The 21,888-nt window shown below is 44.0% G+C and overlaps 1 protein-coding gene across 1 annotated transcript in view; it reads right to left on the bottom strand.

Moving 5' to 3' along the window:
• MKLN1 (muskelin 1) overlaps positions 1–21,888 on the bottom strand; it is a 138,720-nt gene that overhangs the window by 44,742 nt on the left and 72,090 nt on the right. The window contains exon 9 of the mRNA XM_061638104.1: positions 13,526–13,638. Coding sequence (XP_061494088.1) covers positions 13,526–13,638 — 113 coding nt within the window. The remainder of the gene's footprint in view (positions 1–13,525; positions 13,639–21,888) is intronic.

Consider the following 21,888-nt stretch of genomic DNA (forward strand, 5'->3'; position numbering starts at 1 on the left):
CAAAGGAAGAAGTACTGCAAATGCCATTAAAGGAAGCGTTAAATGAGCTCATTTGGGGGAAACATAACATTAAGAAAAGAAAAGCTGATGTGTCATTACATGAGAGGGAGTTACCAGGAACTAGTGCAGGCAACGATGGCACAAGGGAAACGAAGTCCCAAGTTCCCTTAAGACGCTCAGAGAGAGAGAACAAAGGAAAGCCGCCTGAAAGATTCACAATTGGTCTTATCACAGACCAGGGGGCATACACTAAACAAAACATGGATGCAGAAACGTTGTATTTAACATGTGTGAAACCTAAATGCGATGATGAAACGTGGGAAAGGAATGTTGATTGATCTATTTATGAAATGTAACTGATATAGTGAATAAAGAAAGCCTGGAATCCGGAAAATGTTAACGTGTAAAGCAAAGCTGAAATGTATAAGGTGCTGTCAACTGTAACCAAATGTTAAAGCAAGTGCATGTAATAGATAAGAGGGCATTGGAATTTCTGTGAGAAACAGGTGGGGGCTGTTGGGCTCTCAGGTTATGTGTGCGTTCCTCACAGAGATGAAAGCAACTGAAAAACCTGCTCTTATGGGGTTAATCTGGCTAGGGAGAATACCAAGGCCGTCTGTGGCAGCTGTGCCAATACAAGGGCACTCTTATCTACTTAAGGCTTGAGAGAAACCGAAAGTGGTGTGGGGGTGTAGCGTGATGTGGAAGAAGCTGATTGTAATTCTGAATGTCTCAGTAAAAGGACTTTTAACGAAACCATTGCCTGTGACTGGATCTTTTCCTATACCGAACCTGCTTTTGGTGTTGTATTGGACCACACGCACTATAGCAGCGCGACAGTACGAACCCATCCAAAGCAGGCAACTGACCAATTATCCGAACTCGGGAACCACCAACCCACAGCATCTCCATCCTGCTAGAATTCAGACTCAAGTTTACTGGCCCTCATCCAACCCACCACTGAGTCCAGGCAGCAGTCCAGGGCTTGCTCGGCCTCTCCAGATTCAGATGTTACACAGAAATAGAGCTGGGTATCATCAGCGTACTGCTGACATCTTGCCCCAAATCTCCTGGTGACCATTCCCAAGGGCTTCATAATGTTAAACAGCATTGGGGACAAGATGGTATCCTGTGGCACCCCACAGCACAACTGCCAGGGGGCTGGATGACAATCACCCAATGCTATCCTTTGACAACGACCCTGGAGGCAGGATCAGAACCACTGTAAAACTGCCTCCAACACCTATCTCACTAAGTTGGCTCAGAAGGATACCATGGTCAATGGAATCAAAAGCTGCTGAGAGACACAGAGTCACACACACCCTTGTTACCAGCAAAACTAGCCCCCTTCCCAGTGAATGCATAGGGTCGAGGGCTCTTGCCTTCTCCCTTCCACCATATCGTATGTCAAATGTTAGGTCACCTAAGTTCACAGGTTATCAACAGCAATCATCTAGTATAGGCAGAGAATAGAGGAGACCCAACTCAAGAATTCTTGAGTCTTGGGAGGTACCAAAGTATAAGACTCTGAAAGCACATCTTGATTAAAACAAGTTACAATAGTTGAAGAACTGAGTTAAACTCTAAGTCATATCACAGAGCCAAAGTTAGAGTACATGGAAATACATGTCATGATACATCACCTGTCAGATGTCATAGATGGAACAGATGAGATTATTCTCCTGCTTTCTTCAACCCCCCCACTCTAGCAGAGCTGAGGGGCCCTAAGTGCTATGAAACCTGGCCTTTTATACACTTTATTTTCAGAGGGAAGGCATGTTCCCATAGTCTTATCTGTTTTTTGCTACTTCTCATCAGGCTCTCATCAGATGCTCCAGATGAGTCTTTCTTCTCAACTAGTTTGCTTAACTTTTCCATATAAGGATTTCCTCTTACTTCATATTGACTTCATTCCTCTTACTTCATGTTTACATGACACACTGGCTGTCTGCCCAGACCTGTTATCTTGTACCGTACTCAACTTCATGAGAAAATAATGCTTTGTCTATTCCAGTTGTTTCTCAGGAAAATTACAGCTTTAGTCAGGAGGAGGAAAAAAGGGGGTCAGTCTTTTTACCTGGTTTTACTATTTGGCTCTTATGCATACAGCAGTCTTTCTACATGATTTCAATGATTCTTAAGCATCTTCTAAGCAAATCTAAGCATATGTAAATGATTTCAGCACATTATATGCATATTTTAAGCCATAATCTGGGGTTTCCCATTACTCCCTACCCTTTTCTCGATAAAGGTCATCCCTCAGGGTGACTCAAGCCCATTCAGTCCCGTAACTAGGCATGAACCCAGTTTGGAATGGGTCAGGATAATCTGTTTCATCCAAGCGTACTTGCAATTGCTGTGCCATCACCCTCATGATCACCTTCCCTAAAAAGGGAGTATTTGGGACTGGGCAGTAGTTGTCAGAAACCAATGGCCCAGGGTGTCAGCTTTTACAGGGAGATGTCAGCGTCAGCGGGATGCAGGCTGGGCTATAAATTCCTTAGTAATTGTCAGGGTCGTAAAGTCTGTAGCTGACAGCTTGAGTTATAAATCTGCCAGGCTAGAGAGATAACCAGGGGGAAGGCAAGATAAGGTCAGAGGGTTTGTTCTGAGCTCACATGCCAAGTCAGTGTCCAAGAAGCGAAGTCAATGGAGGATTCCTAGTCCAGTTTTCCGAAAGGTCAGTCCGGGAATCTGGGTTCTGGAAGATAGGAGGAATGCAGAGGTCACGCCTGACATTGTAGTCAGCAGCCTGCTGCAGTCACAAACTGCATTTTAAATCCCACTCCCTAAGGTAGGTGCAGGTAATCAGCCTCCTGGCTTCTAAGACCTTGTTTGTCTTAAACAGCCAGGCCAGCTACACTGTCGTCTTTGCTCTGCAGGTGGGAGGGGAGTCGCTCGTTCACTGTATGATTCTGGTTGAAGAGCTTCAGCTGTGTCTTGGACACTCTCCAGCTGAGGGAGAGCTGGTGCTGCATCCTCAGGAGTTTTGTCTGTTCTTCCCTCTGGGTCTGCTGCTGCTACTCCCGAGTCGTCGTCCTCTTCCCCCTCTGAGGACTCCTCATGACACAGGGTGGGTTTTTGCAGGAGCGGTCGAATCACCGCCTCTTTCAAAGCGGCTGGGACCACTCCTTCCCACACAACTTGACCACACCTTGGATCCACTCATATACCCTTGGCAAGCTTTAATAAGCCAAGAAGGACAAGGGTCAAGAGGACACATTGCTGGAAGCCTTGTCCACATCATCAGGCTGCATCAACTGAAACTGATCCCAAGAAGATGCAGCAGATGTTGCACTGGACACCTCACTGGGAACTACAGTAGATGTGGAAGGGACATCAAGATTGCTGTGGAAGCAAGCAACTTTACCCTCAAAGTGCCTTGCAAAAAATTCACAGTGGGCAAAGAGTCTAAAACTCCATTTTCTGGATGTTAACAGACCCCTGACAATATGAGAAAGCTTCACTGGCCAGCTACTTGAGGATGCGATGGAGGCAGAGAAGTGGGCCTTTTTCGTCGCCCTCACAGCCACACAGTAGACACGGTTATGATATTTTACTCATGCCCAATCAGCCTCACAGCACGTCTTTCGCCACGCGCTCTAGCCGTCATCCAACTTGTTTCACTGCCCTTAGTTCAGTGGTGTACCAAGGTGCAAACTGGGCTCCACAATGCCAGAGAGGGCACTCAGGAGCAACTGTGTTAAAAAAGCCCAACATGTCTCATTGTTCCATAGTGTGACAAGGGTTTCCACAGGGCATTCAGGAATCCAATGGATTTCATTAGTCTCTGGGGGCGGACCATCTTAATCTGTCCACCACCCTTGCAGGGGAAGATGGAGCTGTAAGTCTAAACTTCACCAGGAAGTAGTCTGACCATAGCAATGAGCTGACATCCACCTCCCCTATTTCCAGACCACCCCTTCCTCCATCTGGAGCAAAAACCAAGTCGAGGGTTGCCTTGCCCTATGTGTCGGACCAGTGACAACTTGAGACAGCCCCATGGTTGTCATGGAGACCATGAAGTCCCGAGCCAGAACACTAGATGCAGCCTCAGCATGGACACTGAAGTCATCCAGGACTACAGTTCTGGGTTCCTCCAATACCACAGCCGAGACAGCCTCCACCAGCTTGGTCAGAGAAGCTGCCAAGCAACAGGGTGAACGGTACACCAGCAGCAACCCTAGTTTACTGTCATCTTGGCCCGACAGCAGGTTAGATGTCCCATCAGTCTTGAGGAGAATTCTGTCATTCTGAATGGCAGAACGTTGTTACCTACAAAACGTAGCAAACAACCTTTTCAAATCAAGAGACCCAAATGCAAGACCAAGTAGCAGTATCACATATTCAGGAGGCACATCTTGCAAGAGCAAGTAGCAATATCAATCTTCATCCAAGCCACAATATTTCAGTCCAGGCTATTCTATTAAACAAGTCCCTGCCAATGCAAACAAACGGGTATAGCTAGGGCCAAAGGTCCTTTCTTCATTTACGATTCAAAACATGAAAGAACGAGATCAAAAGCAAGGCAGTTTGTAACATGCCATAATGGTTTGTTTATCTTCTCTTATTTAAGAAGATTGTGTAGTAAACTTCAACCCTAAGTCTACCATGTACCATAAGGTATGAATTTATGGCCCTCCCAGGCTTCGCAACACCTTGTGACTCTTGTTTGAATAGCAAAGAAACTGAACTTTGCAGGCAGTAATCTTAGTCTTCAGTTTTGGAAATGAGCTTTCATATGAAATGTTTGGTCTTTAACATCTATACCTGCGAAAGAGTTACAAAGGAAAGACTCTCAAAACACTGATCTTGTAACATGCTACAGGATGCTACATGCCCAGGCTGTTGTTGACAGATCCTGGTAGTGCCTTTCACAAGAAAGGAACAGGAAGTTCGGAACAGAGACTGCATGCAACTACAAATACTTTGGCTTTGCTCAGAACACTTAAGCTGCAATAAGCCTGCCGGATACAAAGGAGTGAGGAAGAAAAGCAGCAAACGGGAGTGGACCATAACAAGGCATTCCTCCATCTCCAGTGTTATTCAGGACTTTTCCCCCCAAAATGTAGAACAGAATGCTAGTACGACTGCACTAGCTAGGAGAGGAAACTGTGAATAAGAGAGTCCCCAACTCAAATCAAACTTCAGCCACAAAGTCACTAGGTAGGCCTTAGGGCTCAGGGGTTGGGGCAGGGAGACTAGACTTAGGCTGTAAACACACTAGTCGCCAAATCAAAGCATTTCCATTGGCCACACCCAGAGGGGGAACAGGTTGATCTGCCTTTCAGTTGCAAGATCTCTTTGGAGCTGATTTTTTTTTTAAAAAAAAAATGCAGTCAAGCTGCTCCCACCAGGTTTTACAGTAAAAAGGGGTGAGATTTGACTAGTGTCGTGTGTCCCCGTTTTCAGAAGAGAGAGGTGGAGATGTGCTGGCACCAGCAGAACAGGGAGTGTGTTTCTCTTTGCCCTAACAATGGTCTTGTGCTTTGTCCGAATACAGCCACAGTGCTTTTAACTTGATTTAAAGTGTGACATAAACAAAGCAGAGCCCTTTAGAGAGTGACTTGGGATCAGTCTGAGTCCAGCACTGAAAATAATGTATTGTATATGACTAGCTGCTTAGTTGCTTCACAATTGCTTTTTTTTCCTAGCATGGGTGCAGGAAAGCATGCCTCTAGATACAAGTCGGTGGAGAGCAGCAGCAGAAGAGCGTGATTGCCCTCATCCGATATGGTTGACCACGGTTGGTACCAGGATGGTAAACTGGGCCTTTGATCTGATCCAGCAGAATTCTTCCTTAAGAGTAGTATCTGGAGACACCATAGTGTAAACTAACTGCACTCACATATTTGTTTTGCTGAGTGGAGAATACTTGGAAGTGGCAACCTACTCCAAATGAAAAAAACATGCAGCAAAACAGGCACTTGTGCAATTTTCACTTTCTTCAAATACACCAGAATAGGGCAAATGTATTCAGCAATTCTTCTTTACAGATAATGTTAAACTGAGTCCTGAACAAGCTAGAAAGGTGAAACAAGGTACAGTATAGTTCATTTACGGGTGATAGCTCTGAAATCTCTGGATTTCATTCTTTCAAGAACAATTGCTTTCTCTCCCTTCATTCCATCAAATTTCACAATGTAGCTCTTCAGTGGTTTTACACTGGAAATTATATCTGGGATTGAAAAAAAAACTTAAGAGGAAACACAAATCTAGCAGGAGGCTTGTTTTTAAAGAGTTAAATAAAGTGTACACAAACATACACACACACACACACACACACACAAACGCCCTTGGGTGATATCCAACATCCATACCCATAATCAGAGTAGACCCCAAAAAAGAGGAAAAACACAACCTCTTTGTTGTTGTTATATGCTTTCAAGTCGATTACAACTTATGGAGATCCTATGAATTCACAACCTCCAATAGCATCTGTTAAGAACATAAGAACATAAGAAGAGCCTGCTGGATCAGGCCAGTGGCCCATCTAGTCCAGCATCCTGTTCTCACAGTGGCCAACCAGGTGCCTGGGGGAAGCCCGCAAGCAGGACCCGAGTGCAAGAACACTCTCCCCTCCTGAGGCTTCCGGCAACTGGTTTTCAGAAGCATGCTGCCTCTGACTAGGGTGGCACAGCACAGCCATCACGGCTAGTAGCCATTGATAGCCCTGTCCTCCATGAATTTGTCTAATCTTCTTTTAAAGCCGTCCAAGCTGGTGGCCATTACTGCATCTTGTGGGAGCAAATTCCATAGTTTAACTATGCGCTGAGTAAAGAAGTACTTCCTTTTGTCTGTCCTGAATCTTCCAACATTCAGCTTCTTTGAATGTCCACGAGTTCTAGTATTATGAGAGAGGGAGAAGAACTTTTCTCTATCCACTTTCTCAATGCCATGCATAATTTTATACACTTCTATCATGTCTCCTCTGACCCGCCTTTTCTCTAAACTAAAAAGCCCCAAATGCTGTAACCTTTCCTCGTAAGGGAGTCGCTCCATCCCCTTGATCATTCTGGTTGCCCTCTTCTGAACCTTTTCCAACTCTGTAATATCCTTTTTGAGATGAGGCGACCAGAACTGTACACAGTATTCCAAATGCGGCCGCACCATAGATTTATACAACGGCGTTATGATATCGGCTGTTTTATTTTCAATACCTTTCCTAATTATTGCTAGCATGGAATTTGCCTTTTTCACAGCTGCCGCACACTGGGTTGACATTTTCATCGTGCTGTCCACTACAACCCTGAGGTCTCTCTCCTGGTCGGTCACCGCCAGTTCAGACCCCATGAGCATATATGTGAAATTAAGATTTTTTGCTCCAATATGCATAATTGCATATTGGTTATAAACCACCCTGTTCAGATCTTGTAAGTACAGGTCTGTGGCTTCCTTTATGGAATCAATCCATCTCTTGTTTGGCCTTCCTCATTTTCTACTCCCTTCTGTTTTTCCCAGCATTATTGTCTTTTCTAGTGAATCATGTCTTCTCATTATGTGTCCAAGTATGATAACCTCAGCCTCATTATTTTAGCTTGCAGTGATAGTTCTGGTTTAATTTGTTCTATGACCGAATTATTTGTCTTTTTCACACTCCATGGTATGCACAAAGTTCTCCTCCAACACATTTCAAATGAGTTGATTTTTCTCTTATCCGCTTTTTTCACTGTCCAGCTTTCACATTCATACATAGAGATCGGGAATACCATGGTCTGAATGATCCTGACTTTAGTGTTCAGTGATACATCTTTGCATTTGAGGACCTTTTCTAGTTCTCTCACAGGTGCCATCCCTAGTCCTAGCCTTCTTCTGATTTCTTGACTATTGTCTCCATTTTGATTAATGACTGTGCTGAGGTATTGATAATCCTTAACAAGTTCAATGTCCTCATTGTCAATTATAAAGTTACATAAATCTTCTGTTGTCATTACTTTAGTCTTTTTGATGTTCAGCTGTAGTCCTGCTTTTGTGCTTTCCTCTTTCACTTTCATCAGCATTCGTAGGAATAGTAGGGAAGGCTATAAAACGCTTGTCTAAATAATGGGCAGCTATGCAGAGGAAGGCAATGGTAAACCCCCTCTGAATACCGCTTACCATGAAAACCCTATTCATATGTATGTTTGTTGTTGTTGTTATGTGCCTTCAGGTCGATTACGACTTATGGCGACCCTATGAATCAGCGACCTCCAAGAGCATCTGTCATGAACCACCCTGTTCAGATCTTGTAAGTTCAGGTCTGTGGCTTCCTTTATGGAATCAACCCATCTCTTGTTTGGCCTTCCTCTTTTTCTACTCCCTTCTGTTTTTCCCAGCATTACTGTCTTTTCTAATGAATCATGTCTTCTCATTATGTATAAATAAATAAATACCCCCCTTTAAATTGAAATTCCCTAATCATGACGTGGATCCTGATGGTTTTTATTTGCAGCTTCAGTTTTGTTTCGTGGTTGAAAAATATTAATTCTGCTTAAAACATTTGTTTCCATTCCTTTGCTGGGAGAAGAGAAACAGGCCTATCTTCAAGACCAGCATCTTTAAAGTCCTCCCTCTCAGCTCCTTTGGCAGTCCTACGAGTCATAAGTTCCAAAGAACAAGTCTGCACTGTGTTTCCTCTTTTTCCCCTGCAGAATTCTGACATGCAATCAAAACATAATTAGAAAAAAGGCTGTTACTACACATGGCGTCACAAACTTACTGCCAGGTCCAACAATTTACATGGATAGCTGTTTGTCATCCAGTCAGTCAGTCATACCAATCTTCTCTCACTGAAGCAATCCGTCCTTCGTCATGGTATCCTGTCCTCACAGCCTAGTAACTACACATTGCCAACTACTATAACAGCAGAAGAGTTAAAACCCAACACACAAAACAATTAAAGTAATACGTGTTCTAAAAAGTTGTGGTGCTTCTATGAGTTACAATTCTGTAGGAAGAGTGTGGTAGTGGACAACTCCAAAACAATAGAGGAGGAAAAGTCTATCCTTTCACAACCCAAGTACGCTGCACAATTTGTTCTAGGATTGTTTTGAGGTTTTATGTCTATCAATACAAAAAGGACTGCCATTTCTCAAAGAGACCACCAACAGACTAGTCTTTAACATGGCATGAGAAATTGCTTAACAGCAGAAGTAAATAGATCATTCTAGGAACACCACCGTAAATTAAAGCTCAGGAATAACCACAGAAAGATGTGTCCCATAGAACTGACAGATGGCGAGAATAACACGATCGATTTCCCAGCCACCTAAACTGATGCTGCCACCAAGAAACGTGAAATATTTGTCAAGCTTTCAGCTTGCATTGCCCCATTTTTACAATTAGAAAGGTTATTTCCTGCACCTATATGAAGAACAAGCTGTCACACTTCATTTCGTTAAATTTCCTGGGTGACATTCAATAATCAGGATGTGGGTAAGTTGTCCAAGATGTTGTGGAGAGGGAAGAATTAAACATGCAGTTGCTGTTTATGGCACTGCATTTAATGTAACGTATAGCTCTGGCCAAAGTCCCTTGATAAAAATCAAGTACAATTACCACTGCTTCAACCCTTTCATGTGATGTTGGCAGTGCTGCCTTTTCAGCCAATAATCTTATTTTTTATTCACTGTTAAACTCATCTCATCTTCTTGGAAAGTGTACGCAATTATTTGAGGTGGGGGGGGTTAAGAGAGATTGCCTTCACAGCTGGCTATATTGTTATCCCTTTATGCTGGATCACCTTGTTAAGAAATGTTTGGATTTGAGTTGACTCTTGGACTAGCAAGCTCCTTTGCAGCTTGAACCACCACAAACTCTAGGCCGCCAGAGGCTTCCACTGCATCAGACGTTACTAGCAGGTTACGCTGACCTCAGCCTTTGCCATGTCCTTGAAAAAACAAACATTTGCTTCTGGATCATAAGTCATCACCACAGAGCAAGCTTTACCCTCCTCCAACATTCCAGCACTCAGGCTCTCTCTTCCTTATCCTCAGGGCACAATGCAGTCAGAACTAAAGGCCCAAATATTCAAATGATACCTTAGGGATGCTGAACAGCTGCAATGAGGACATTTAAGCTCATCTTCAGTGGGTGTGTACGTCAGAGGGAAGGGGGTCTAGCCAAGCTTTCCTCCAAAGATGTTACGTTTTCGAGGGGGGGGTATTATGTAGGGGAGCATTCAAAAACAAAATTCTTCTTCACCTGCATTCTGAGGTGGTACAGTCCCAGGAGGATTGTACCACACCTTTCTACCCACTTCCATCAGCTCTGACACAAGGTAGGATATGCAAGACAAGCCACAGCAGGATTCAGCAAATGGTCCTTTCATGGCCTCTCCTTCAGCCATGCTGTTAATATTCCTGCCTAATTTTGCTCTGGAAAGAATAAGATGTATGTATAAAGGAGCCTCAAACTGAAGACATCCCTGCACACAGCCAGGTTCTGAGTCACACACGCATGTCCTCCATTTGGACACTACCTTGGCCGATTGCTTGCATAACACTAGACAGAGGCCGCAATTCAGAACACCACGGAAAGCTTTCACATCACCTGTCATCGCCTCACGACACAATGGCGGCAGTTCAAACATTCAGCTGAAAGCCGCCAAGTGAAGAGGCATCAAATGATGCGCAGGCCAATAAGCCCTCAGTCAAGAGACTTGCCTCAAGCCATCCACTAAACTTCATGGCTGAACAAGGACCAAGTCTAGGATTTCTGCCCACACACGCAAGCCCAACATCTCCCACTATTCCATACCTTTGTTTTGCTCGTGAAAAGCTGGCCTTACAGAAAGAAAATGGCACTTATGCAACCAATGTCCTTTAGAGCTGTACCTCACTCCTGTCCAGGGCTCTACACCTCCAGTCTAGCAGAAGGGCACAGGGCAGCCCAGCAACCTCACCAAAGCACGGCCAAGGTACCCACACTCTGCCAGAGGGCTGCCTCCTGTCTCTGCCACTGGGGAAACAGGCAGTGCCCAAGCCTGTCCTTTATCTGGGCCTGACACAGACTTGGAGCATAACCTCTGTCCTCCCACGAGGCCTCTCATCTGTTTCGTAAAAGAAGAGAGACCAAGTGTTGCTCCTTACCCCCATCTGCTCAGTTTGCATCCATAGCCACACATGGCAGTATGGCATGGGTGGGTATTAACCACAAACAAGTGAAGCAGACCACTAGTCTGTCTAGCTCAGTACTGCCTACACTGACCGGCAGCAGCTCTCCGGTGTTTCAGGCAGGGAGACTCTGCCAGTTCTTTCTGGATATGCTGTTGGGGATTGAACATGAGACCTGCAGCATGCAAAGGAGATTGCTCTATTACTGAGTTACAGCCCTTCCCCAAATGCTCTTCCCTGCCCCTGGAAACAGTTTTTAGGTCTCTGGTCCCCAGGGTGCATAGGTCATTTGCTCACTCATGTTTCACAGCACGTAAAAGCCTATCAGCAGCACAGAATCCCACTATCCCTGGGGTCTCAAATGACCCTAATTATATGGCTTGCCCCTTCCTCTGCTGCCACACCCCATCAGCTCCTCCCAACTCTGGGTCACGGTGTTCTTCAGATGCCATGTGAAATAAGATGGCACACACCTCTGCCCCTCAAACCGCACATCCTAGTTTCCTATACAAACATGCTTGCTCTCTCCTCCGCCGTCCGTAGGTGAGCCTGGTTCAGCAACTCACTGTTCATGCTGTTAGACCAGAACAAAGAGTAGTCTGGATTGGCTTCAGCAAATCTCACAACATCTTAACTGAACACCCGTACAGATAGAGGGAATTCACAAATATGCTCAAACAGAAACCTCAATTGTTTCTTTAGAGTAACAGACGTATAAACCGAATCAGGCTCTCTAGACTCTGGTAAAATGTAAGCTCCTCTCCCCTTCCCCCCTCCCCAAGCTAGGGTCTGGCAGTCAAGTTGGGGCAAAAAGCCACGGTCCACATGACCCAGAGCAGTGGCTCCAACATGTTCTCACTACACGTACTGAAGCCTGGAAATAGCAACAGAATAGCTTATTCTAAAACTTTGGCAACATGCAATTCCCTACCAAAAAAAAAAAAGTGCACATTCATAGCTCACTGGAGCTTAGCTCACAAGTAACTGTGCACAACATTGCAGACTAAGCCTTACATGTAATACCACCATTAAGGTTTAAGATTTGAATAAACATGTTATAATTCAAAAGCAAAACAATTTTTTTCTTAGAATCCATTTGATATGCTCAACAACTCAGTACAACAGATTGTTCCTTTTAGTGGCTTGTTTATGAACATGCTGCCCTTCCTCTTAACAGAAACATTGGAAGCATCTCCCTTGCGGAGCTTATTTATCCCGTTCCAACAGTGACCTTTGCAGTTGGCCTCAAGATTTTTGACCAGAAGCGTGAGTTTCCTGGCCCGGAAGTACATCAGCTATTCTCAGAAGGGAGCTCATTCTTTATCTGCAAGAGGAGAGCTACTCCTCCCTCAAAATGAAAAAAAAAATTGGCATATTCAGCAGCCATTCTGGATTTTACACACACAGCATAAACTTAGGTATCATCCTTCGCTAGCCCTCTCCAGTCAGAAGGGCTTCTACCATTTGCAGAGGGAGTGTGGATGCAGTGGAGACTCCTGCTGGCGTACAAGGGCGGGGCTGGCATTTCTCCCCTTCGCCACCTCTTGTGCTGTTCCAGAGGGCTGCCCAACCCTCCAGAGCACATGTGAGCAGCAAAGGGGCTGCAGGGGGTGAGAGGAGAATGATGAAAATCCCGATTCCGCTGGTGGAAGCTTCCTATAAGCAGAACTCTGCTCCTGGAATGCTCCCATCAGTGGAAGTTTGGTTAGGATCCAAGCCTTCATATTTATATACCGCTTTCAAGTGTTCAAATCGCTTTACCTACAATATCTTTTTGTAATCTTTACAGTCCCCCAGTGAGGTGGGTCAGTATTAGCCCCGTGCAATAGACGCCTGTGGCTGAGAAAGACTTGCTCAAGGCCACTTTTGGACCGTACGCTGAAGAGTCAAGCCAAGGACTCCTGAGTCATCTCTGGTTCTCTCTTAGCTGCCCTGCAATACCATCTAGGAGAGAGAAGGGAGGAGAAGGGAAAAGCCTTCCAAGTTTTACTTGAGTAAAACCCCACTTAAATCTCTTCCAACTTCCAAATGCTTGCCTCTTCCCAAAGTTTCATTTAGTTAAGGGCTCCTTTTGCAGGTAAATTTGGAGACATTCAGTAGTCGTTTTCTGTACTGATGCCTCCCATCCGTTCCAAACCCTTCATTAAACATTTTTATCAGTCTGTTCTGCCAAAGCATCTTGTTTATTTCTCGGCAATGGAACAGCCAAACTTTTCCATCAACTATTATGAAATACATTTGAAATCCAAAAGGGTCATGACTTCATACTCTCTTAGAACAAGCAAGTAGGGGAGGGAGAGGAATCTAAGTTTCCAACATCACTGCTGGCCCAACGCTGAGCTATAATCGGCGTGTTTTAAGAATTGTGTTATACTGGCAAACACCAGGCTCCAATCACACGGCACACTCAGAAGAAAATACTTGAAACTTGCCTCTTTTTCAGTATCTCTTGATATACATGTCCACTGGTTTTCCTTCACGCTATACGCCCAGAAGTCAGCCAAGTCCTGAGTCCCATCCCAGCCACCAAACAAATAAACTGTTTCTAATAAAAAAAAATAGGGAAAAAGGCATTAATTTGTGAATCAAACAGCTTGAAGCATGAGATCATCATCAGAACATTTGCTTGCAACAACTATAAACACTTTCAGAAATGAAAAAAAACTCTCCTCCTTTAGAATACGGCAAAAGATTAGGGCGCAACTTAAGGGCTGTAAGGGAAAAAGCCATAGCTCAGTGAAAGAGAATTTGCCTTGCAGGCAGAAAGTCCTGGGTTCAATCCCCAAGTGGGGCTGAGAGAGATGCCTGCATGAAGCCCTGGAGAGCCACTGCCAATCAGTGTAGACAATAGTCAGCTAGATGGAGCAAAGACTTGACTCAGTATAAGGCAGCTTCCTATGTCCCTAGGATACTGTCTTCAAGTAAATTCTAATGGATCTTAGACAAGACATTCCTGGTGGGCTGTGCCCCTAGCCAACTGAAGATTTTAGAAGCATCTAGGCATTGACACTATTTATATGAGGAGGACCCACTTTTGTGCTAGGAGTGGTGCTACATACCTCTAAGGGACCGGGGGGGGGAGTGAAGTAACAACAACGCTGTGCAATCAGATAAAAAGAAAAGATGAATCCACGGACACTCAAGGCTATGTTCAACTGTACCTCTTACATATCTAGGGTTCAAGCTGGATAAGAGCACAGAGGCTGTTACGGATCTTCTGAGTTCTTGGGGTCCTTCACAAAGAGCAAGACCAAGCTGCAATTTCTGAGTTAGACTATGCTTGGGGACAGGAAGGGTTCATCTCTGCCATAAGACAACTACATTAGAGGTTGGGAAGTGGTAACACCCAAGGCAATTCTGCTTATACGCCCTCCGCAGGCTTCCAACCACTTATCCCTCTCCCATATGTTGGTTTGGAAAGAAAGGAGTCAGAGGGAGGGGGAAAGGGCAGAAGCAGGAAGGTGGGAACCAGTCAAGTGATGTGGATGGAGGCTGATTTATTATCATCATCATCATCATCATCATCATCATCAACAACAACAACAACAACAACAACAACAACAACAACAACAACAACAACTTTATATCCTGCCCCTCCTCCCAGAGGAGCCCAAGGCAGCACATATACAGAATCCTCTATGGGGGAAGAGGGCTGAACAAAAACATTCAAGTGCCTTGCAGCCAAGTGGGGGGACTGAATGAGAAGTTCTGCCATGACGGAAAGCTGCTGGAAAGACTGCCCACAACTGAACTTCCCCAAGCAACACAAGGGCAAAGGAGAGAGTTCCCAGTTCACGTGGGGTGACAGTGCTCCCTACAACAGCCCTCAGAGTCTTCTGCAATGTGCAGAGATTCCGTAGTAGTAGTAGTAGTAGTAGGAGGAGGAGGAGGAGGAGGAGGAGGGTTTATTTCTATGCCGCCTTTTGGGCAAAAGGTCCTCAAGGTGTCTTACAAAAAATAAATACAAATATAGAAATACGTATCAATAAAAACAGTACAATTTACGAAAATTAAATAACAAGATAACATTAATTAAACAGTAGACATGCTGACATAGAAAGCATTCCCTACAGATGTTACATCGCTATTTAGAGGTGTGGTCCTGAATATCCGAATGATTCTAGGATTATTTATAGAAAAATATTTACATATTAGTTAAAACAACATCAGGGCAGCAGCTCTCTATATGACACCAAGAAAGCAACAGTTTTAAAAAGGGATTTTTTTAAAAAATGAGAACAATTGGGATATTGCCCTCTGCCTACAACAGCGCTAGTGGCCACCACTGGCACCCCCACCAGAAGGTTACCTTGGGTCATTAACTTTAATTACCCTTCCTTTCTGGGCACAGGGCAGCCAATGTTCCTTGCAAAGAGCAAGTCCTTTTGTCTGCCTAAGTTCTCACAGCTCACAAAACCCACATTTACCACAATGGCCCAATTGATAACTGAGGAAAAAACATAGATTTGGCACAGGACACATATCCTACTGGACCTCAGACAAAACTTCATGCAAAGCCTGGACAGGCTACATTGATCACAAACCTGAATTAATTTGATGGGAGCTGGTGGAAATAACACCCACAAGCATTGGATTGTCATCATCATAAATTGAACTCATAAGATGGCAAAAGAGACCAAAGGATTGAGAGAGGAATGTTTGCTTTGTATCTTTGCAACTATACTACAGCCCAAAGATACAGCCATCACCCCATATTCCTCAGCAGAATGAGTAACATTTGCCTCTCTTCTCTTGTTTCCTTAGCTCATGCTATAAATAACAAAAGTTATTTTTGGTTTGCAATTGAATTTAAGAACACAGAGCAAGCACTGCCTTTGTTACAGTATTTTAACACAACTACTTGTTCTTGCATTTGAAGCTGTCCAGACCAAAGGCCTGTCTAGTCCAGTTCTCACAATGGCGAACAGATGCCTACGGGAAGCCAGCAAGCAGGATCCAAGCACAACAGCGCTCTTCCTCTTGGGATTCCCAGAAACTGGTATCCAAAGACTTATCGCCTCCAACAGCGGAGGTAGCGTATAGCCATCATAGCCTCCGGGGCTCATTCCAAATGTTGAAGTCTTCGTTAAAAAAAGAACACAGATCTCATCGTATTTTCAATATCCCTTAAGAATGCCCTCACAAGTGTTTGTCCATCCTTTTCAATCAAGTTTCCTACAACAAATTATACAGCCTCCCCAGGCAGATTATTCCATCGGTGAATTACTTCTCATTAGGAAGCTTTTCCAATGTTTAACATGTAGAGCTTTTCCTTAAAGTTCTTCCACTGTACCCCACTCATTTAAGGCCCGTGTTTCCTCTGTTGGTGCCTTTTCAGACTATTTAAAGGCTGTTAACATGCTCAATAATTTTCCCCTTCTAAGTTAAACATTTGCTTCTATTATGAAAGCGCCCTAAGTGCCAGAGAGGTGTTTTGATGGACAACCTTTGTCCACACAATTATAATCGGACCAGCATCTTCAGTGATGAACGGTACGCCAAATATGCTTTACTGGAATGCAACACACTCTCAACAGCTTGAACCAAAATAGGCAAATATCTCACATATGCCTCCTTCCCCCCGCCCCGTTATCGTGAAAAGATTTCAAACAAATGCCATTTCAAAATGAGCATCTTCAAAACAGGCTAGCATTCCCATTTCTTCTACTTTAGTCTCTACAGACTCTATTATTCCAATGCCTTTGTACCTTTTAAGCATGTCCCTGCCTATGTCAGACCCTAACCCAGGTACTTCGTATCTTACTCTGACATCACAATCAGCAGCTTACTCTCCTGTGATGCAAAACCTGCGTCAAAAGGCAGAGTAAAAAGAGAACATAGCACCTCCTTTTATAAGAGCACAAAGCATGGCTGCTTTCAGGACTTATTTTTTAAAAAAGGAATTCTGCCCCAATTTGGGTACATTTACTGAACATCAAGGGCGGTGTTTTGTTTGCATATTTAAGGATGCCTCACAGCTGCAGGGATACAACAAATTTCAAGTAAACTGCTGCAATAAGATACGTAAGATCCCTCCTGCCCTGAAATGAGACCAAGTTGAAATGTGCTGGGCATCACGACGTCTAAGGTTTGCCTCCCCTTATCACTGTCATACAGGAACCAATTGAAATGGCCTCCAAAAGGATGACTAACTGGTTGTTGAGCCTCTGCTCACCCACGAGGGCTTGGGACAGGGAAGACATGAGCTTCAGACTCCCTACCTGCCAGGAGGCACGGAAGACGCAGGAGTGGTGGAGTCTCAACAAGACCTTGGGAGGGAGTGTGAGGTTGAGTTCGGGTCAATTCCCACGGATGGCACGATATCCGAAGAAGAGAGTGCGTCACCCCCAGACAGATCAGAGGAGCCGTCGGAGGTTGCCTCTAAGCGTGCGTTAACTCCCTCTTCACCGAGCGGCTCGAGGGAGCCTCCAAGTGCGTCTCTGCCCCCGACCTAGAGCCTGTTGCTAAGGAGCCGGTTCTTTCGGATGAGCCGCTGGAGGCACACCCCTGTCACCCCGCTTGCGCTGCCGTGAGAAACGGACAGGACAGAGGTCGGACTTGCACAGGAGTCAGAGATTACGATCAAAGACTTTCCCTACTTAAGACTGCAGCTTTCCGGTTTAAGCTGCTGAGTCAACTTCCTTCACACGTTGCAGAGCATGTCTAGAGTGTAGTCAGGGAATTCTAGTGAGCTAGCGTAGAGATTCTTATGAAGCGCACTGCTTTTGATGTATCCATTACTTTAATAAAACAAGATTTAATTGCACCTGTGTCTCAGCCTCGTCGATCCCGCTCTGAACAGCACGCTGGTGCAGTGAAATGGCTGGGTGCGAGGGAGCAAAGAAGTTCGCAATTCAACAGATATTTTATTTTATGCTTATGCTAGCCATAGGGAGAGGTAACAAACAGGTAAAGCCGTGAAGCCCAATCCACCAAACCTATCCAGAGTTCTGCTGTCTTCTGCAACTTCAGCTGGCATCACAAAACATTCTAAGTTTCTCCATGACCATGAAAGCTAAAAAAAAATTTAATTAAAAAAGCTGAAATTCAGAATCCCAAATTCTGCACATGGTATTTATTCACTAATTATATTTCTAGACACCTAACAAGTTGACCAGTCCCCAAGGAATTTTCATAAAATTTAACTGAATTTGAAAAACAGTAAAACGTAAGAATGATAGGAACCTGCCTTATACTGTCTACACTGACTGGCAGCAACTCTCCAGGATTCAAGACAGGGCGTCTCTCCCAGCCCTACCTGAAGATGCGGGGGATTGAACCTGGGACCTTCTGCATGCAAAGCGTATGTGCTATTACTGAGCTACAAGCCCTGCTTTTTAACACAGGAATAATGAACCCCCAACAATCAAATCATACAAGAGCAGTCAAAATCACAAGAACCAATGAACATAGACCCCCAGTTTCACTACCAGAAAATCGAAAACCTATCTATTCTCAGAATCAACATTCAAACAAATGCAGCTTCACTCCTGGTGATTGGGGGGGGGGGAGAGAAGGAAGGAAGCCACAGACCTGAACTTACAAGATCTGAACAGAGTGGTTCATGACAGATGCATTTGGAGGTCGCTGATTCATAGGGTCACCATAAGTCATAATTGACTTGAAGGCGCATAACAACAAAAGCCACCATGCTAAAAGCCTCGCTTCTTATTAAAGGCAACCACCAGTATTTTGAGCAGGCTTGATTAGCAGATCTTGGGCCGGGGAGGGAGGGATTTATGGATGAGGCGATGTTCCCTGAGATATGAAGCTCTGAGCTTGCTTGATGCCATCAGAGCCAAACACCTATGGAAACACATCCCTGGAGTGCTGCTTGCAGCTATAACGACTGGTTATGTAATCATGCATTGACAAGACTCGCCATCAATTCCATTGCACTGTTAGAGCAAACTTGCACATAGTCACACAATGAAAGCTTCAAAGCCTTCTGGCTTTGCAAGGCCTTAAGCAAAATGTTAAAACGGATGCCCGCAATTCATGCAATCTATTGGCAAAGTGGTATTTCTTTAAGGGAGCTGACTGGTGAGCCAAGCGCTGATTCATCCCCACACAAGGCATATTGCTATTAATAGCTTAGTCATATCGTATCATTTTACCTTGGCAGTGGTGGGATGGCTTACTCTGACTCTGGGACCCCAAGCAGCCATTTATACTAGATTGGCCTGCACCACCCCCTGGTTTTTGGCTTTATCCCCATAATGAGAAGACAGCAACATGCATATGGAAAGAGAATGAAGTACAGGTGTCTGCCCCAATGAAGTGCCTTCCTCTACGGCACTGTTCTTCAACCATGGGTCCCCAGACACTGTTGGACTACAGCTCCCATCATCCTTGGCCATTGGCTAAGCTAACTGGGGTTGATGGGTGTTGCAGTCTGACAACATCTGGGGACCCACAGTTGAAGAACAGTGCTCTATGGGAAAGGGTCGTAGCTCAGTGGTAGAACATGTGTTTTCCATACAAAAGGTCCCAAGTTCAATCCCCAAAAGCATCTTCATGTAGGGCTGGGAGAGACCCTGGAGAGCCACTGCCAGCCAGTGTAGGCAGTACTGAGCTAGATGGACCAATAATCTGACTCAGTATAAGGCAGCTTCTTACATTCCTAAAGCAAAACAGGGTTGTGTTTTTCTTCAGTGAGCTTCCTGAAATAAAAGCCAGCTGGGCCCTTAATTTAACTAAACAAAAAGGAAGTCAAGTCAGATCCAACTTAGACATAATTTTCTTTTTTTAAAAAAAAGAGATAGTTCAGGATGGAGCAGGCCTATGTCAGAGACCAAGATCATCTTATCCAGTATAAAAACAAGGATGGAGGGGAAAAGGAGAAGCAGTTCCAGGATCAAAATAGGCTTCATAGGTCATGTAGCATATTGGAATTTGTTTGGATAATGTTAAGGCAGGTAACATATACTTTCTCAGTTTGGAATAATTAAAGACACATTTACAAGCTGGCAGATGAAAAGCGGTAAAGCTCAGCTTTGTCAGAGACTTAAGTGATAGTGGCAGCCCTGGCAGAGCTTCTCATTAGCTCTGTGGCTGCAGTTTACAGCAGTAAAGCACATACCGCTTACTGAGTGTTGTCGTTGTTGTTATGTGCCTCCAAGTCGATTACGACTTATGGCGACCCTATGAATCAGAGGCCTCCAACAGCATCTGTCGTGAACCACCCTGTTCAGATATTGTAAGTTCAGGTCTGTGGCTTCCTTTATGGGATCCATCCATCAGCTGGCAGGAAATACGGGCTTCCCATTCTGGTGAGTTGCTGCTGCTGGGACAGCAGCAAGAAAGAAGAGCAGTCTACCTTGAAATTCTTTAAAGTTCCTCAACCACAATTAAATCACCTTGGATTGCACATCCTCACAGCGTCAAATGGACTTTCTTGGTAAACTTGAAATAGTGAGAACGGAAAACCTCCCAGTGTTGTTGGCGCAGACAAAGACAAGCCAGGCACTGATCACTGGTAGTTAGAACCTTCCCCTGCATGGCTGGCACTTTTAAAAACATGGTCAGTGCACACCATAATTTGTGGAGACAAACTCTAGAATTCCAGAAACTAACCTTCCTATAAAATAATTTCGTCATGCAAGTCAGGAGGAATTTTATTTCCCATTATATTTCTAACAAATGAATAATACAATTTTAGCATTCCATTCTCTATCCAGTAGAGGGTGCTTCCCAGCTGTATTAACAATCCTTCTAGCATTCAACAGTATAACTATTATTAAGTGGTTATATGCTATACAAACATTATGAAAGCCATGCTCTATACGAAGCATCACATTCTAAACAAAACAAAACATGAGAGGAAAGAAAATGAGGAGGAACTATGAGGAGGCAAGTATTTAACCGAAAAGGCCTTGTCTTGCTTTAGTTAAACCTATTTTTTTATTTATATGAAGGGTTTATATGCTGCCTTTCAAAACAAACATTTGCCCAAGGCATCTTACTGTCAGTATCTGAAAAACATTTTAAAACAATAAAAAACAAATAAATGGAAACAGCAACATAAAACAATTCCTAATCCACATCCAATCAAAGAATTTTACATTTTAAATAGAGAGCAAAAAAAAGTTTGCAAATCCATAGTTTTACCCAGTTGTTGTTGTTGTTGTGTGCCTTCAAGTCAACTACGACTTATGGTGACCCAATAAATCAGCGACCTCCAAGAGCATCTGTCATGAACCACCCTGTTCAGATCTTGTAAGTTCAGGTCTGTGGCTTCCTTTATGGAATCAATCCATCTCTTCTTTGGCCTTCCTCTTTTTCTACTCCCTTGTTTTTCCCAGCATTATGGTCTTTTCTAGTGAATCCTGTCATCTCACGATGTGTCCAAAGTAGGATAACCTCAGTTTCATCATTTTAGCTTCTAGTGATAGTTCTGGTTTAATTTGTTCTAACACCCAATTATTTGTCTCTTTCACAGTCCATGGTATGCACAAAGCTCTCCTCTGACACCACATTTCAAATGAGTTGATTTTTCTCTTATCCACCTTTTTCACTGTCCAACTTTCACATCCATACATAGAGATCGGGAATACCATGGTCTGAATGATGCTGACTTTAGTGTTCAGTGATACATCTTTGCATTTGAGGACCTTTTCTAGCTCTCTCATAGCTGCCCTCCGCAGTCCTAGCCTTCTTCTGATTTCTTGACTATTGTCTCCATTTTGGTTAATGACTGTGCCAAGGTATTGATAATCCTTGACAAGTTCAATGTCCTCATTGTCAAGTTTAACTTTAAAGTTAAACTTTAAAGTTTAACTTTAAATTTTACCCA

This window comes from Rhineura floridana, chromosome 8, assembly GCF_030035675.1.
Source record: "Rhineura floridana isolate rRhiFlo1 chromosome 8, rRhiFlo1.hap2, whole genome shotgun sequence".
Taxonomy (NCBI): Eukaryota; Metazoa; Chordata; class Lepidosauria; order Squamata; family Rhineuridae; genus Rhineura; species Rhineura floridana.